A 20,065-nucleotide genomic window follows, 5' to 3' on the forward strand; every position below is an offset into this window, starting at 1 on the left:
CACAGTTTTTATATATATATATATATATATATATATATATATATATATATATATATATATATATATATATATATATATATATATATATACACACACATACATATACATATACATATACATACACACACACACATTTTAAAATCCCAATACGCGTATATTGATTGGTTTCCGCAAAAGGTATAGCATCCACAAACTATGGGATATTTGGATTTACCAGTAATGGCGGTGATCCGGCTCCATTCACATCTCCATGTTCCGAATCACGTGCAGAATCGCAAAAGTCAAATTGTGGGACACCCGTGCATTTCCAGTGCGTTGCCCGGCAATTTCAATAGCACTCCAATCGGGGCACAAATTTCCTGCGATTCGGGCGACATTCGCAGTAAAAACATGCAAACAGAATCGCAGGACTTCTTTTGGGCGATTGGCGTCCCGCGATTCTATTTGTGCGTAATTTTATCGTAATTGTCGCCCCCATAAACCTAGGTGTGAACTGAGCCTCATGGCAGGACTGTAATATTGCGGCAGACAAATCGGACACCTGGCAGTTTGGAGACCAGTGACATTAGTGATCAGTGCTAAAAATGTAAACTGTCACTGTACTATTGACACTGGCAGGGTAGGGCTCAACATCAGAAGCGAGAAAAGGGTTAACTGCCCAACGAATGCTTCAGTGTAGTGGGGGGAGGTGCTTTTACTAGTGGAAGACATGGATGGGTTTTTCTGCTTTACAGGAACACAGGATCCATGCCTTCTGTACGGACATATCTGACTTGTTTACATCGGTACACTGACAGAATGGCAGTCTGCCTACCAATCAGCGAGTGCCGGCGGACATTGGGTCTGTAAAATCACAGCAGGAGCGAGCTGCCAGCAGGGGGGGTACTCACTGCCAATACCCAGATGTGCAGGATCACACACACACACACACACACACACACACACACACACACGTGTGTGTGATCCTGCGCAGAGCAGTAAATCTGGGCAGTCGGAAAGTGATCATAACCAAAAATGTAATATATAAAAATGTAAAAATTGGTTTTCTCATCCCTCCCAGGTAACCCCCCCCCCCCCCCTTCATCACCATCCAACTCACTCTCCCAACACAGCTCATCCCTCTCCAACGAGCCTAGAACCTCATTTTATAGCGTAGCCAGCCCTTCCTGACCAGCTCTCCTACTTTATCACAGCACATTGTTATCTGGTAAACGCATGCCATTCAATGCATCCCTCTCCAGCCCCATCATAGTGCATCCCTATTAAAGAAACCTATTCTCCCACCATCCCAGATAACTCCCCCCCCCCTCCCCCATTTCAGCACATCCTTTTTTTTCCCCCTTTAGAGTAGAACCCATAAATGTTCTCGTTTTTTTTTTAAAGGCCATTAAACACACTACATTTTAGAACCTATATTTAAACCCAAGACCTAGCAATGACAAAACATGACTACATAAGATAAGCACAAACCAACACTGAGTATACCTATGACCAAGTAACCAACATGCATTACAGCCCAGGAGACACAAGAGAATGATTGTACTATAGGACAGTAACATTCTTGTGACAATGATCAAGTCACAACGATGAAAAAATTACCTCCCAGGCATATTCAGACATTAAAAGAGGTTTAAAAAAAAAAAAAAAAAAAAAACACACCACACACACACACACACACACACACCCGTGTGCAGCAGCCCCTAATACTTACCTGAGCCCATCTCTATCCAGCAATGTTGCACGAGAGACTTGACTGTTTGAGACTCTCCCATCTCACTGACTGGGACAGCAGCGGGCACCATTGGCTCCCGCTGCTGTCAAAGTCACTCAGCCAATGAGGGGAGAGAGGGGGCAGGGCCAAGCTGCCTGCTCTGGGGACACTCAGCAGGAGGGAGGGGCCAGGAGCACTGAAGAGGGACCCAAGAACAGGATCCAGGCTTCTCTGTGCAAAACCACTGCACAAAGCAGGTTTAAAAAACACACCCACTACAAACAAGACTTTAGTATCACTTTAAATACCAAAATGAACGGTTAGGCCTGGTACACACACAATCAGATTTTCCACGGACAAAGCGTGTGACTTTTGTCCAAAGGGCATTGGCCAGGAACTTGTCTTGCATACAAACGGCAAAGAATTGTCAGCCAAACACAAAACAACGTGGTTTGAGCTCTTTAGCGCCACCCTTTAGGCAACTTCTGCTAATGTTGTGTTATGGTTAGCATTGCTTTGGAGTTTTGTCCGAAGGACTTGGGTACACACACAATCGCATAATCCAACAACACACATTTGTTGTCGGAAAATTTTAAAGCATGCTAGTCAACGTTTGTTGGCAGAAAATCTGACAATTTTTCGATGGAGCGTACAAAACGGTCGAATGTTCCGACAACATCCTGCCATCACACAATCCGATCGTGTGTTCGGGCCTTAAGAGTACTTTTTTTAAAATAAAAGCATAAGCATTAAAAAGCATACACGTTTGGATGCTTTTCTGAATGCCTGACGCTCAGCAGGCATCTGTGAAACACGGACACGTGATTCAAACAAGCCAAACACACAACCGTGGTGCTTTTTCTATTCATTTCAATATGGAGTTGTGCTATTGGTGCGGTTGTGAAAAGCATACCAAAGATGCAGCATGAATGACTTTTCAAAACGCACTAAATCCGCAGTGCAGAGGATAGAATTTAAAGGTAAATGTTTTGATAACCTTTTTAAAAAAGGTAAAAAACGCATCAGTGTGAAAACAGCCTAACAAATGAAAATAGAAGAAGAAGTGTCTTCCAAATAATTGTGGTGTTTTATGAATGATTGTTACTTGTTTGCGTGTTTTAAATTTACAATTTTTACATCAAAACAAAAGCATATCTGTAGAATACAATGTACAGTATACTACTGAGGAATGTAACTCGTACAGACCGAGAGATAGATCTGTGCAATTTGGGAGGATTACAAACAATCCAGAGACTGGATTTTAGCAAAGCTGCAATATTTACATTATGTCATTGGCTCATTGATTGCTTTCACCTCTTGCCAAGATTTGCTCTTTAACCCCCTTTTGCATTTTTTTTTTTTTTAGACACTTGCCTAAACAAATAAATCATTTGAGGTCTAAAGATTTTGTGATTATGTAAAACCCCCATTCTATATTTCCTGAAAGCACAGAAAGCCTAGAGAATAAAAAAAAAAAAAAAAATTGTTGAATTGTTTTTATTCCTATATATTAGTGCAAACTGTTTAAAAAAAAGGTACAAAACACAATATTACGCCATTTCTGGTAAAAAAAAAAAAAATATATAATAATTTGTGGCAACTTCAAAATCACTTGGAAAGCCCTGCCCATTCATTCCAAATATGCAGGGTGTTTAGGGAGTGCTAAATACAGCGCTCCAAAACCGCCCCAAAGATGCTGCTTGCAGGACTTTTTGGAAGCACACCGCCGCCCAGTGTGAAAAGACACACTGGAATGAATGCAAGATGGTATCAGGCGCTTTGCAGAGGCTATTTCTAGCACCAAGGCTTGATTCACACCTATGCATATTGCTTTTGAGCATTTTTGCGGTGCTTGCTGCGTTTTTCGACATGTGATTTTACCGTGATTTGCGTTTTTTTTTTTATAATTTTTATTTATTTATTTTTAGCCGTCAATTTTTATTTTTTTTACATTTCCTTTAACAACCAGCTATAAACAGGTTAAAAAAAAAAAAAAAAAAAACGCAAACCGCAAATCTCTACAAAAACACGGTACTTGCGTTTTGGATGCGGGTCCATTGAATTCTATTACACACAAAATGCTGCTTTTTGCAGAAAAAAAAAAAAGTCTGACCCTTTCCAAAAACGCAGAGGCACAAAAAAGCATTGATGTGAACATGTTCCATAGGAAACCATGTTAAAGGAGTTGTAAAGGAAAAAAATCTATGCATTAAGGTGAAACAACATCTGATGTTGCCGCGGGGCCGAGTGATACAGCGAGCGGCCATAGCCATGTATCACGGGAGCCTGCCCGCAATTAGTGACCACCATGCGAGCTCTCGCATAACTGTGGTGACTAATTGCGGGTAGGACTGAGACAGCCGCCGAGGGACCCCAGAAGACGAGGATCGGGGCCACTCTGTGCAAAAATGAACTGCACAGTGGAGGCAAGTATGACATGTTATTTAAAAAAAAAAAAACAACACCTTTAAAAAAAATTTCCCTGCATTTCTGCAAAGTGGAAAGAACATAAAAAAAAACATAATCGCCTGAAAACCGCCCCAGTGTGAAAGGGGTCTAAAAGATGAGGTTGTGCCGAGTTAGATACCCCACATGTCAAGCTTTCAAATTGCGTGTCCCGTGAGATTGGCAATAAACTTCAATACCACTTCGGTACCCTATATTTTCTATAGGTGATGCCTTAAAAGCCCCTGCAGATCGGGTGAACCGTAAATAAGGACCTAGAATTGCTCTCACTCCAGTGTGCACAGTGACTGGAACGTGTACTGTAATTAATCTTTTCATGTGTAGGCCCCCCCAAACACATGCATATAAATTTGTGCGTGCAAGCATGTGGGGAGGGGGATATTAAGTGCTTGGGGGTTAAAAAATAAATATAATATAATATAATATATATATATATATATATATTTTTTTTTTTTTTTTTTTCTCCTTGACGAGACATCTGTCCTTCAATGAAACTAATCTAGTGCAGATACTGGCAGGGCAAAATGACGCCCGGACCTGAAAGTCATATTTTATATATTGCGTCCAAGTGTCAATGCCCTCTACCTAGCAGCACCTTTAATGCTGGTCTCGGGTCCACTGATGGGCACAGAAAGCCTGGGAAACATGGCAGGATTGCTTCCAGCTACCAGTAGGCTTTCCAGATTTACACCCACTGCAGTGTGTAAAAACTCCCCCACCACAGAAGCATGACATATGTTGGTGGAAGTAAAGGGGTTAATCGTGGTCAAAAAGTAGCTGCATCATTCCCAAGAGCTACTGCTTTTTTTACCAGTCCTCACATCTGCTAAACCCTCTATTGCTAAATACAAAATTTGAACAAGTAGACTCTAGATCAGTGGTTCTCAACCTTCTAGTGCCTCGACCCACACAGGAAATCGTAACGCTTTCTTGCAGTGGTAGTGTGAACAAGCCCTAAAGAAACCCAAAGCCTGTACAGTATACTACTTGTAGTAAATATAGTCATTTGGCCACAAAACATGATTTGCTAAAAGGTTTAAATTACTTACATGTGGAAGTAGATGTAAAAAAGCATCCCCGCTTAAAGTGCCCACTGCCAGCGCCACCAGGAAACTTAGCAGAAATTTGAAGAACACTTTATTCATCAGAGGAACCAGAATGATACCCAGCAATGACAACACACTTATAACAGTAATTGATATAAAGCCACCAACCCATGCTGTAGAAAAATAAAAATAAATAGAAGATTAGCAGGTCCAAAAATACACACTCACCTTGAGACAAATATCACACATTCAAGTATTAAAATTACCAATTACTGCAGCTTAACATGTTTCACACAATATATTTATTACGTTATACAGTGCCAAAGTGTATGCAGTGCTTTACATACTGTACATTCACATCTCACACACATGCACACAGTCAATTGGGACAGGAGACAATTAAGCTGGGAAGGAAACCAGCACAGGAGAAAATGCAAACTATGCAGATAAAAGGGGATTCAAAATGGGCAACTCGGCGCTGGCAGGACGGTAAAAAAAAAAAAGTCCTGCAAGCCGCATCTTTGCAGCGCTGAAATCAATGGGCAGCGTGCTGAACTGCCGGCAAATCGCCGCTGCAGTGTGAAAGTAGCCTCAAGGTCTCCAAACTTTCAGATGCAGAGTCCTTTGCAGCCGCTTTGCCTGCCCCTCCTCTCTTCCCATCCAGTCACAGAGCACTTTGTATTATGTAAAACCATTCAGAACATACAAAGTATGCTATATAAATGGACCGCAGAGGGGAGGGGAAGGCAGAGTGGCTGCTGTGAAGCAGAACTAAATCTGTTGTCAGAGCACCAGGAGTGTTGCAATAGCTGTACCCCAGTGCTCAACAAAAATGTGAATTGTATATTAAATGTGATTGTTTTATTTATTTTTTAAATAAACACGTTATACTTGCCTCCTATGTGCAGTGGATTTGCACAGAGCAGCCTGGATCCTCCTCTTCTCGTGTCCCTCTTTGCTGCTTCTGGCCCCTCCCACCTGTCGAGCGCCCCCACAGCAAGCAGTTTGCTATGGGGGTACCCGAGCCAAGCTGCAGCTCTGTGTTCACTCAGATAGGAAGCTGCCATTTGGCCTCATCCCCTCTCTCTCTCCTCTGATTGATTGACAGCAATGGAAGCCAATAGCGCCACTGCTGCATCTAAGCCAATCAGGAGGAGAGTTCCAGATGGCCAAGGGACTTGTGGATATCGCTGGAGAGAGATGGGGCTCAAGTAAGTATTAGGGGGTGCTGTGGTGGCTGCTACACACAAAAGGCTTTTCATCTTAATGCATTAAGATAAAAAATTTAAAAAAAACTTCTGCCTTTACAACTCCTTTAGACCCCTTTCACACTGGGGCGTTAAACAAAAGCCTGTAAAGCGCCTGAAAGAAGCCTCATCTGCAATCCCAATGCTCAATGTGAAAGCCAAAGTGTTTTCAGAGCCCTTTCACACTGCCAGCGCCTGAAAAACGCTGGTAAAAGATGCTGCTTGCAGGACTTTTTTTGATGCCCTGGCAGCGCAGCGTCTCAGTGTGAAAAACTCTGGCTTTCACATTGGGATTGCAAATGCAGCTTATTTCAGGCACTTTTTTTTTTTTACGCCAAGACCCCTTTCACACTGGGGAGCGTTTTTTAGGCGCTTTAGTGTGAAAGCACTCAGGGTTTCACATTGGGATTGCAGATGCAGCTTCTTTCAGGCGCTTTTTTGAACGCTAAAGCGCCTGAAAAACGCCCAAGTGTGAAAGCGGTCTTAAAGAGATAAGTCCAAGAGGTGGCATATGCCTCTTTGGACTCTTTAAGCCAGCACATTTGCAAAAAGTGTATCCATTCCAGGAGTTCTTCGCAAGCTGTTCACCATGGCCTTTTTTTCTTACCATTTTCTTGCTGAAACAAAAAATCTTTAATGTTACGTATCTTTGCGATATACTCCAGCTACTTACCTACTTTCACAGAATATACACCTTGGTTGCTTCCAGCCAAAGCTTCTTCAGGAGCTTCCTCTGGCGCATTAATTAAGCAGGACTTTCTGTCGATTTGATTAATAATAGCTGGGCAGATAAATCGAAACTCATCTACATCAAGAAGCATCTGCGTGTCCATTCCATGCAAAGTCAGCAGACGTGAGGCATTTAAACACTACAAGAATATAAGATAAATATTACATTCAATTCAAAGTCAATTTAAATAGATCATTTGGGGACTGGAACAGAGGGGCCAGATTCAGGTAGAAGTGCGGCGGCGTAATGTATCGTAGATACGTTACACCGCCGCAAGTTTTCATCGCAAGTGCCCGATTCACAAAGCACTTGCGATGAAAACTACTCCGGCGTAAGCCCGCATAATTTAAATGGGCGTGTGCCATTTAAATTAGGCGTGCTCCTGCGGCGGACCTACTGCGCATGCTCTGTTTCGTAACTCAAGCCATGTTTTGCGCGAAGTGACGTCATTTTTTCGAACGGAGACACGCGTAGCGTATTTCCGTATTCCGCAAACGACGTAAATTTTTTAATTTTGACGCGGGAACGACGACCATACTTTAGACAGCAATACGATTGCTGTGTAAAGTTAGGGCAGGTCAAATAACGACTAAAATTGCGACGGGAAACTTGACTACGGACGACGTAGCGAACGCGAAAATCCGTTGTGGATCCGCCGTAACTGCTAATTTGCATACCCGACGCCGGAATACGATGCGAACTCCACCCAGCGGCGGCCGCGGTATTGCATCCTAAGATCCGACAGTGTAAAACAATTACACCTGTCGGATCTTAGGGCTAGCTATGCGTAACCGATTCTATGAATCAGTCGCATAATTAGAAACAGAGATACAACGGCGTATCAGGAGATATGCCGTCGTATCTCTTTTGTGAATCTGGCCCAAATATTTCTAATTCATATAGATTGAAAGGTGAAGAAAAATTATCTTTATGCATACATACATACATACATACATACATACATATATACTCTGCTTTAAAAAGGCGACAAAAAAGTAAATAAGAAAAAAAAAAAAAGTTCACAGAACACACATCAAAGGCAGACTAATTCAAGAAGCCAAGTCCCCATGGTGACTAGGGAATGTAGCTGACCGAGCAGAAAACCTCCAAAATGATGTGAGAGGTTTATGTAGTCAGCAAAATCAGAATTCACTCTGAAAGCACGTGCAATGATCATTTTAGAGAAGCATCTATGCCTCAATACAACTGCAGGCATGCACTAGGTGTCCCAGGAGGAGATTTTAGTACAATTCCAATGTACTCCAGGGAGCAAGTAGATTTCACATGTGTGTCCTTGTAGCGAAATCCCAACAGGAAATAAATCCTTAAAGTGGTTCTAAAAGCAGAAGGTTCATTTTATCCTAAGGCTGGGTTCACACTACTACACTACTTTCATCCTACTTTGCTCTGCTACATTGGTCCTACATTTATCCTACATTGGTCCTACATCCATCCTACTTTCTTGAACAGGATACTACTTTGGTCCGACTTCAATGATATTCAATGGGCCTGAAGTAGGATCAATGTAGGACCAAAAGTAGTACAGGGAGCATTTTCAAAGTCGGACCGACTTGTGTAGGACGCTACAAGACGCTCTCATAGGGAAACATTGAACACAGAGCAAAGTAGGATGAAAGTAGTGTGAACCCAGCCTTATGCATGAAGATAAAAAACCTGTGTGCAGCAGCCCCCCTAATACTTACCTGAGCCCCATCTTGACCCAACGATGTTGCAGTGAGCCAATGAGGAGAGAGGGGGCGGGGCCAAGTCACAGCTCCATGTCTGAATGGACACACATAGTAGCGGTTTGGCTCTGATGCCCCTATAGCAAGTTGCTTGCTGTGACAGCAGGAGGGATGGGCCAGGAGCGCTGGCGAGGGACCTGAAAAAGGGAGGATCTGGGCTGCACTGTGCAAAACTACACAGAGCAGGCAAGTATAAAAAAAAAAAAATAACAAAAAACAAGACTTTAATCACACTATCGCGACTTGGGATCCGACTTGTACCCATTGATTTCAATGGAAGTTGCCTCCAAAGTCGGATCAGTGTCTTAAAGTGGAGGTTCACCCTAAAACAATAATATACCGTTACATCCAGCATACTGCTGACATCTACAGTATGCTGGTATTTTTTTTTTTTTTCTGCGCTACATACCTTCTTATAGTTCTTTTCACCCGGCTTCCGGGTTCTCACTGCCCCGGGGAGTAGGCATTCCTATTAAGATGCGTAGATGACGGACGTGCGGGTAAGGCACGTCACGTGTTCCGAAAATAGACGATCTGGGACTCTGCATTATACGGCGCCTGCGCCTGCCACGTAAAGCTGACTGCGCAGGCGCCGTATAATGCAGAGTCCCAGTTCGTCTATTTTCGGAACGCGTGACGTACCTTACCCGCACGTCAATCATCTATCCCTCTTTATAGGAACGCCTACTCCCTGCGGAAGTGAGAACTCGGAGCCGGATGAAAAGAACTAAGACGGTAACTACAGCGGAAAAAAAAAAAATACCAGCATACTGTAGATGTCAGCAGTATGCTGGATCTAATGGTATATAGATGATTTTTAGGGTGAACCTCCGCTTTAACTGAAGCAACTTTACAGGAAAAGAAAATAGTTTACTCAGGCAAACCCCTCCCACAGAGCCAATTATTCTGTGATTGGCCACAGCCAAAGTCGCCTGTCCTGGAGGCAACTTTAAGTCGCGTTGTAGGTTGCTCCAAGTCGTGCTGTAAGTCGGGTTACCCCTGTGTGAACCGGCACTAAAGAAGACAATACACTATATAAGGCGATTGTATAATCTTTAAATTTCTCATCAGCTATGTAGTAAAGGGGCCTGTCTGATTTAGTAAAAATTGAAACGTTCAAGTGTGTGGTACAATCAGATTGCATAGTGTATGACAAGCTGTAAAAGTACCCAGGGCTTCTGTTAGAAATCACAGGGCCCTATACAGCCTACCTGACTGGAAAAGGAAGAGGCCAGAAAATTACATTTACATGCCCCTTCCGCCACTTTCTATTTTAAAACATTGATCTGTGTGCCTGCAGAAGCTGTCAGCATGAGAGAAAGGAGAAGTACAGATGGAAGCCACACATGTGCTTGAACCAATCCTCTGCAGTGCAGCCAGAGGAAGAAGAGGAGAAGTTGGCAGAAGAGGATTGGTGTCTGCAATAAGCCCTCTTGCTCAGCAGGTGCCAAGACCCAGTGCAGGAGGGTTGGCTGTACTGCCTTATCAGCCCTAAAAGTAACCAACAGAGGTTTCAACCATTGCTTCAGTATTGTAACAATTTAAAGCGGGCTTTCACTCTACTAAGTAACTTTCTTTACTCCTCCCCTTCTTTGCAATATAAACCACTTTCCTTGTTTTTATCTGGGCCAGCCACCCCCCAACCACCATTCTTGTCAAGGTGACAATGATATGTTCCTTCTCCTGCAGTCTCCTGGGCAGGGATTAACACAGGCATGTTTGGACATGAGTCCGAACTTGCCCAAGCTATCCCGCCTGGAAGCTATCCAAGCAGACAGCCAATCATAAGCGGCAGAGGCAAACTAAGCTTGTAGGGCAGTGAAGTTCCTCTTTAACACTTTCCCTACCGAGTCATTGTAAAAATGACGCCGGCGGGAACCCTCCCCCAGAGTGGACGTCATATGACGTCCTTGCATTCCCGGGCGGCTAGGGGAATGCCATAATTATATTCTCTATTTTGTAGATGCTAGAACTTTTGCGCAAACCGATCAAATACGCTTATTATGATTTTTTTTACCAAAAATATGTAGAAGAATACGTATCGGTCTAAACTGAGGAAAAAAATTGTTTTCTTTAAAAAAAAATTATGATATTTATTAAATCAAAAAGTAAAAAAGATAGTGTTTTTTTCAAAATTGTCGCTCTTCTTGTTTATAGCGCAAAAAACAAAAACCGCCGAGGTGATCAAATACCACCAAAAGAAAGCTCTATTTGTGGGAAAAAAAAGGGCGTCAATTTTGTTTAGGAGCCACGTCGCACGACCGTACAATTGTAATTCAAAGTGTGACAGCGCTGAAAACTAAAAAATTGGTCTGGGCAGGAAGGGGGTGAAAATGCCCTGTATGGAAGTGGTTAAGAGTCATGTACACTGCTACTGGTAAACGAACATTTAGGAGCAGTTGGGTGTTTTTTTTCAACTGCCCCTGAACTCTCCTCTGTTATCTTATCAGGACATGTACGGTAACTCGTGTTTAGCCACGTTTTGTTTACGGACGTTTTTCATTTTTGGGTATTGAAAAAAAAAATGTCTTGTTTTTTTAACGCTTCTAAAATGCAAACACGGCAAAAATTATGTTATAAACGTGGGTTACTATCTGTCAAGTTAAATCGTTCAGGAGAGGTTGTAAAAACGTCCCGTGTACATGAAGCCTAGTGTAGTTGTAAAGGCTCACTTTTTTTTTTTTTTATCTAAAATAATAAAGATGCTATACTTACCTGTACTGTACAGTAAGCAGAGCGTCCCCGATTCTCCTCTTCTGGGGTCCACTGCCAGCGTTCTCTGATCCACCTCTTCTTCATGTGTCACCATAGGAAGCTATAGTGGCACACGTGAGGAGCACTTCTGAGCAGGGCTGTGGAGTCGGAGTCGGAGTCGGAGTCGGGGGAAATTTTGGGTACCTGGAGTCGGAGTCGGCAAACAATGCACCGACTCCGACTCCTACTAAATTTAGATTGGAATAAAAAAAAAAAAAAAAAGCACGTTTAAATGTCCCGATTCACAAAAAGTTATAATTAATGACTTCTCTACTGTAAGAATAAAGACCAATGCATGCAGTGCCTCACGTAACCGCAAAACGAACACGTTAAGTGACCGTGAAGAAGCATGCTTTTCATGTGCTTCACTATATGGCACGCAACGCACAATTAGGAGCTGCAATACTTATACTTTCCATAGTGTTGTGTTCTGCTTTTACAGGGAACGCATGTTAGAGAACCAGTAAGTGTCCAAATAAAAAAATTCCAACAGGAGTTTTATAAAGCACTAAAAGAAGTTGAAGTATGATCGCTCATCAAAACTTACTGTTGAAGAAGCCATCCTTGTTTATCCAGAGATCGTTAGTGATGTGGCCAGAATAGTTACTGCAATGCCACCCACCCAAGTCAGTGTCGAAAGATTATTTTCAGCCCTAAAAATAATAAAGTCTGACTTAAGAGCCTCTATGAAAGAGGCAATTCTCTTCCTTAGAACTCTACATTGAATTGATTTGCATTTGCTAAGCCTAGAACTACATTTCAAGATTATTATAAACCATTTCTAGGTTTTACAGATTTTGTTTTTGGTTCATTATAGATAAGCTTTGTTTTTGTTCTAAAACAACCAAATAATGTGGTTTGTATTTTTGAACTGGTAAAGATCCTGTTCCTGATGTTTATGCCTGCTGCTACTATCCAGCCACTTGATTGTTTTCATTGTGTTTGTTTTTTGCTTAAACTGTGCAATACAGTAGACTGTTGGCTTCCCAGCCAGTAGTCCTGTGGCAGGTTGCGTTTCTTTCCCTCAAGGAATGTATAAAATACATTCGCATATTAATACAGAGGAGTCGGAGTCGGAAGTACATAAAACTGAGGAGTCGGAACATTTATCTACCGACTCCACAGCCCTGCTTCTGAGGCAGGCTGTGTGGGCCCATAGACACACAGTGCGACACGGCCCTGTCCCCCCATTCCCTCCTCACAGGATTTGACTGAGAGCGCTTGCGTTGCGTAATTTGGCAACCTCTATCATAAAAAAACTGTCTGATCCTGCCAGTTTCTGCCCTTCACTATGTAAACCGGTTAATGATGGCTACCAAGACCCGACACCATGGTCAGTTTATGTGCCTCTGTCATCCACAGCCCTGCATCCTCCTCCCCCTCCCCTCCTTGCCTGTCAGCTCTGTCCACACCATGATCCTCCCCCCTTTTGCTCTCAAAATCAGTCATTTCCTATTATAGTGCCCTCTGTTATATAACATTAAACTTCCAAGTGGATGCCATTAATAAAAATCGTCTTGAGGCACCCCATCCTAAAATGTAAAAACGATTCTAATATAATTACATAATGCAGCAACATCCACACACAGAACACCCAACGTTACGGATGCGAGTTGGTACCGACTAGTATTCCAATGTATCTCTTCCCCAGTTATTCTCCATCATTCAGCTAATGTGACCCCTAAACTGAAGGAGAGAGGCAGGGGAAGGTCAAATAAGTAAGCTATATAGGCGACTGACCTCCTCCTTAACGGATGAGGTCATTGATCGTTTAGTAGGTCAGCAGCTAGAAGGTTGTAATGGTGCACAATGATAAACTGTAGCTTTGTGCAATTAAAAAGGCAGGCTTCATCCACCCGCTGCCTTGTATAAATTATTTAGGCATTTTGCCGAGACACCCCTGAACAAATCTCAAGGCACCCTGGTTGAAAAAAAGCTGCAATAGACCAGCCACTTACATACCTCAATTATGAGGACAAACCCCAAAAAAAAAAACAAGATGCCAGGCCCATTTTGCAGCTAAAGGATCAGGCCCCTTTTTGCGATTCGGCACTGTGTCGCTTTAACTCCCAAATGTGTGGTCGTACGACGTGGCTCCCAAACAAAATTGGCGTCCTTTTTTTCCCACAAATAGAGCTTTCTTTTGGTGGTATTTGATCACCTCTGCGGTTTTTATTTTTTGCGCTATAAACAAAAATAGAGCGTCAATTTTGAAAAAAAAAAAAATAATTTTTTACTATAATAAATATCCCCAAAAAAATATATAAAAAAAAATATTTTTTTCCTCAGTTTAGGCCGATACGTACTATTCTACATATTTTTGGTAAAAAAAAAAAAAAAAACACGCAATAAGCGTTTATCAGTTTGTGCAAAAGTTATAGCGTCTACAAAATAGGGTATAGTTTTATGGCATTTTTATTAATAATTTACTAGTAATGGCGGCGATCAGCGATTTTTATCGTGACTGCGACATTATGGCGAACACTTGACACATTTTTGGGACCATTGTAATTTTTACAGCGATAAGTGCTATAAAAATGCACTGGTTACTATGAAAATGACAAATGGCACTGGCAGTGAAGGGGTTAACCTGTAGGGGGCGCTAAAGGGGTTAAGTGTGACCTAATGTGCGTTTCTTACTGTAGAGGGGCGCGACGTCACTGATCGTCATTCCCTATGACAGGGAACAGACGATCAGCGACAGGCTCACTAGGAAGCACCCGGAGAGGTTTGTTTACACTTACCGCTCCCCGTTCTTCAGCTCTGTGACCCGATTGCACGAGCCACGGCTGGGCTCTTAAAGGGCAACGTACCTGTACGTGCTTATGCCCAGCCATGCCACTCTGCCGACGTATATCGGCATGAGGCGGTCCTTAAGCGGTTAAAGTGTATGTATAGCCATTTTTGTTTAGATTTACATCCCAGTTGTCCTGATTCCAACTATCACTGAGACAGCAAGTGATGAAAAATTCAAAATGTTACGGTTTTCACCAGAACAAAAAAGGTTAGGGTAAGGTCCCGGTCACACCTGTGAATAGGGTCATTATCAATTACATGCGAGACCCAGAGGGCGTTCCTGGCGATTAGCTGTGGACAACTTCCTCATCAAAAGCAATGGGAGGATAACAGCTCCCGCAGCTAATCGCAGCCGCTCACCTGTGATGATCGGCCCTGGACACAGACTACACGAGTGATTACCGTACATGCAAACAGCAGGATGGAAATTTTTCTCAAAAATGGACAAAACTAACTGAGCCTAGGTTTACACTGGTGCATGGAAAACAACGCATGTAATTTGCACAGGAATCACACCACATTCCTGTGCACATCATTTGCGATTTCTACATGGTGTGATTTGAACCATAAACCATGGCTCAAAATTGCATCACAGCCACACCAATGGTGCAGTTCCCCCCCCCCCCCCCCAGCAGCTAAATTCTAGCAACCGTACTGCGTTTTGCTTTGGGGTGTCATTAATCCAATGTTGACACCCACATAAGAACGCGTAGACGCAGTGCAATTGCCAAGCAGTGCGATGTGGGGGAAACGCAGCGAATCTTGCATTTTTCCCGCATCAGTGTGAACCAGGGCTGAATGTTGCTTTCATTGAAATACACACAGGGGTTGATTTACAAAAACTGGAGAGTGCAACATCTGGTGCAGCTGTGCATGGTAGCCACTGAGCTTCTACCTTTTGTTTCTACCTTCAGCTTGTTCATTAAGCTTTGGCAATAAAAACTGGAAGAGGATTTTGTTTCTATGCACAGCTGCACCAGATTTTGCACTCTCAAGTCAAAGTGGATGTAAACCCGATTCATGAAATTTGAGCAGATATCTGGGGTGTTTTCTTATCTCTCTCCAGAGCTCTAGGTCCTGTGGCTTTCTCCTGCTCTGTTATCAGCCTGACAAGTTCTCTGATACAGGAGATAAAAGCAGCCTGAAATTTGTGTTGTGGGAGGCTCCTATAAATGGATTAGAAGAAGCTTGCCTTCTCACAGCACATTCCTTCGTTCCTTTGCCAATGTGGAGTGGGGGGGGGGGGGGGGTTGTGTGCCTTTCCTCCAATTAGCTGTCTTGGCTGTATGCCCAGACTTCACACTCCGTGCTGAACAAGAAGAGAAAATCTATAACATGATGTGCACTTTCTAAAGAGAGATAGATATCTCTATCTATTTGAGGACAGCATATATACACACATGTAAAACTTATGTAGGGAGATTTGTTTCATCTCCATGTATCATCTGAGGCTGTTCACTTCACTGGGTATATGAGGGTTTACATCCACTTTAACCAATTTTTATCTAAAAACCCTAAAATTTGAATCAGACCTGCTGGAAAGAAAGTTCTAACAAACAATTTTCAGAATTTCCGGGAAAAGTTTTAGAGGTGCACCCCCTTATTTTAAGATCTAAGTAGTACTGCTCAGACCTTAAAACAAAGGAGCACAAGACAAGCTGTACTGCAGGGTACACACTGAAAGCTTGTCCTGTTAATGTAACTGTACAAGCTCATTCACATGGGTGGCAGTATAAAGCAAGTGATTGAGATGTGGTGAAAGGAAACCCCAAAATGTTGTTGTCATCAGAACAAGAATAGGAGGGGAAATCTTCTAAAGGGGATACTAGTTCTGATGACAACCAATGATTCCCTCACTTGGACGGATTGCCTCCCACTTCCTGCTTTGGCTACGGGACAGGAAGTGAGGGAAATCTCCCCAATAAGACAGATGGCAAAAAAAAGGTAATTTTTCCTACTTTTCTACTAATCTTGTGACTGTCAATTAAATCTGAACTCCAGTTATGATCTGTACTTCACAATTACATTGGTCCAGCTAGACAAACGCAAGTATGCCATTTCATACCCGAGGGTGGCCACTGAGGAAACTGACAGTTATTGCAGTTATCACCATCTTCCTGCTCCTGTAGAGAGCAGCTGCCCTACTGTGCAGAGGTGATCTCTTACCAAGCACTGCCGCCATTCAGGCTCCATTCACACTTGTGCGATTTGTCATGTGGCTTTAGACATGAAAGTCGTGCGACAAATCCCACCTCATTCTTTTCAATGGCACGCATTCAAATCAGTACAACTTAAAAAGAGAAGTCTGGGCTTGGGCTTTTTTTTTTAGATTAATACCTAGGTGGATGCAGCATCAGTCCGATGCTGCATCCTTCCCCCAGCGCCTCTGCACTGAGAACCGAGTGATCGAACATCGCTGATCACTCGTTTCTGACAGCTCCCTGAGCAGTAGGGTTGCTATCGCATCCCTTTAAAACCAAACACATATTAACCACTTAAGAACCGCCTCCTGCACATTTACGTCGGCAGAATGACACGGCTGGGCACATGTACGTACAGGTACGTCCTGTGCTAGTACCCAGCCGTGGGTCGCGGGCGCAGTCTGAAGCGGTCTGAATCTCCGTGACCGGGATCGCGGGACCCGATCGCGGCTGGAGTCCCGCGATTGGTTCCCGGAGCTGAAGAACGGGGAGAGCTGTATGTAAACACAGCTTCCCCGTTCTTCACTGTGGCGGCTTCATCGATCGTGTGATCCCTTTTATAGGGGGACACAATCAAAGACGTCACACCTACAGCCACACCCCCCTACAATTAGAAACACATATTAGGTCATACATAACCCCTTCAGCGCCCCCTGTGGTTAACTCCCAAACTGCAACTGTCATTTTCACAGTAAACAATGCATTTTTTTCTGTGAAAATGACAATGGTCCCAAAAATGTGTCAAAATTGTCCGAAGTGTCCGCCATAATGTCGCAGTCACGAAAAAAAATCACTGATCGCCGCCATTAGTAGTAAAAAAAAAAAAAAAATGCAATAAAACTATCCCCTATTTTGTAAAGGCTATAAATTTTGCGCAAACCAACCGATAAATGCTTATTTTTGGTAAAAAAAAAATAAATAAAAAAAAAATCGCAATAGGTAGAATACGTATCGGCCTAAACGGAGGAAAAAAAAAATTATATATTTTTGGGGGATATTTATTATAGAAAAAAGTAAAAAATATTGAATTTTTTTCTAAATTGTCGCTCTATTTTTGTTTATAGCGCAAAAAATAAAAACCGCAGAGATGATCAAATACCACCAAAAGAAAGCTCCATTTGTGGGGGGAAAAAAAAGTTGCCAATTTTGTTTGGGAGCCACGTCGCACGACCGCGCAATTGTCTGTTAAAGCGACGCAGTGCTGAATCGCAAAACCTGGCTGGGTCCTTTAGCTGCCTAAAGGTCCGGGTCTTAAGTGGTTAATGACACAGGGTTTGTGGCTGATAAGATGGTATTTAAACTCACTTGGTGCTTTATCTGCATTAAATTAGACTCAGAACCTGTAGAATTCATGCACATTTAAAGGGTTTAAAGCAGGGATCCTCAAACTACGGCCCTCCAGCTGTTGTAGAAGTACACATCCCATGAGGCATTGTAACACACTGACATGACTATGCATGATGGGAATTGTAGTTCCTGAACAACTGGAGGGCCATTATTTGAAGACCCATGGGATGAGGTGGCAACCCTTCTAAGAAGAGAGCTGTAGATTGTCACTCAGCAGTTCTCCGCTCTGCCCCCTCGTTGCTAAGCTGTGGACGGGGCGGGAGTGGCCGGTTCAGTCTCTCACAGGCTCACCGAGAGGCTGAGCCGGGTGTCGGTCCAGGGATCTGGCGGATCCCAACTTCCATTGTCGTGACGACGTGGAGCCTGGACCGACTTCTGTGATGTCAGAGAGCAGTCTACTGAAAACGGGTCCTAGGAGTGCAAAACGAATTGCACTTCTGTGATTCACAGGAGAAGTACAGCCAAACCAGCTTTGGGTATACTTCTCCTTTAAAGTCACAGCATGAAAAGATGCCTGCACTACTGCGGTGCGACTTTGATCAACAGAATGTAAGATCAGATCAAAAATGGCACCAAAAGTCGCTGCAAAGTCACACCGGAAATTGTGTGATTTTGGAGACATGTGAATGGACCCCGATGGAAGGCTTGTATTTATTTTTTCAATGAACACAAGGTGTCCTCTGATTTGACATGGCAGAGGAGAGGCTGATGATGTCATAATCTCCACCTTGTCCAATAGGAGAAGCCCTTCATTGAAAAAAAGGCTATGAATGGCAGCAGTGTCTAGTGTGATCACCTGTGGTTGGTAGTCAGTGTAAGATGTGGAAGATCAGATGAGATATTCCTACTCACAGACCAATGTAAATAAACAAGACATGTCCTGTAGTAGTAGGGTAGTAGAGTAGCAGGGTGATCACCTCCACTTCAGCTCCCAGGGTGAGGTTTGTTTGTGCTGGGCTCTCCCCAGAGGTGACATGTCTCTTCTCCCTCCTCTGCTCACATGGACTGGGGCTGCTAGGAGGATGATGAGGGTGATGGTGGTGACGATGATGGTGGTTATGATGATGATGGTGCGGATCCTGATGGTGATGATGATGATGGTGGTGGTGGTGATTGTGAATAGCGATGCTCTTCTTCCTCTCCTCCCCCAGACTGCGGAGTAGTTGCACGAAGCCGGACACGGTGAGGCTCTGGTTATTCTCTCCATATCTCTGGAACAGAAGAAGCAGGTTATGACGCTGTGCCCTGAGCGCCAGCACCGAGTCCACCCCGGGAGACACCGGGCTTGAGGGGCTCACCGCCGTCACCCCGCCCTGCGGAGGTAACGTCACGGTAATGGCGGCTTCGGTCCCGGTACCCGGCCGGCACATCACAGCGGCCATACACACAATAAGAAGCGGCCGCATCCTCTCCCTCGTGCGACCCTTCTCATCCGCACTTCTGGAGGCACCGGACACGCCCACACACTTTGTGACATCACACCGGCAACGCTCTGTCACCGGATAGGGGCGGGGACTCGAATCTTGTCGCGGCCCTGCCGTACAGTGCCGCCCACGTGGGCGTGGCGCTCTGAGTTCTGATTGGACAGAAGGCTTTGGTTGAGGGATCTGGAGACGTAGAGGGAGCATCATACGTTTTATTTAGATAGGTGATCACCATCATCTGCGGATATAGCGGACGCTTCTCATCATTCCTGCCTGCAGCTGTCATCCAAAGACACGTCTTGCATTAAAGGGCTGTTCCAGTCATTTTTAATGTTTATTAAAAGTCAGCAGCTGCAAAAAGTGTAGCTGCAGGCTTTTTATAAACATACACTCACCTGCTCCACGTTTCAGCGACGCGCCGGCTGGGGCTCCGCTCCTCTTCCCCCCCTCTCCAGCCGGCGTCTTCATTCCAAGTGTGGGCGCCCGGCCGTGACAGCTTTCAGCACCCACTGCACATGTGCGAGCGGCGCTGCGCCATCCGATTGGACAGGCGATCACCTGGGACCTGTCACGCGTCCCAGGCGATCGCTTACAGGGA

General features: G+C 43.8%; 1 protein-coding gene across 2 annotated transcripts in view; it reads right to left on the reverse strand.

Annotated features, from left to right (window-relative positions):
- The window catches only part of SLC39A6 (solute carrier family 39 member 6), a 53,849-nt gene extending 34,302 nt beyond the window's left edge, over positions 1-19,547 (reverse strand). For both annotated transcript variants that reach the window (XM_040353511.1, XM_040353510.1), the window contains exons 1-3: positions 18,961-19,547; positions 7,144-7,339; positions 5,227-5,396 (exon numbers count right to left, since the gene is read on the reverse strand). In XM_040353511.1, coding sequence (XP_040209445.1) covers positions 5,227-5,396; positions 7,144-7,339; positions 18,961-19,449 — 855 coding nt within the window. In that variant the 5' untranslated portion in view covers positions 19,450-19,547. The remainder of the gene's footprint in view (positions 1-5,226; positions 5,397-7,143; positions 7,340-18,960) is intronic.
- Positions 19,548-20,065: the final 518 nt, after the last annotated feature.

Source organism: Rana temporaria, chromosome 5 (genome assembly GCF_905171775.1).
Source record: "Rana temporaria chromosome 5, aRanTem1.1, whole genome shotgun sequence".
NCBI classification, from domain to species: domain Eukaryota; kingdom Metazoa; phylum Chordata; class Amphibia; order Anura; family Ranidae; genus Rana; species Rana temporaria.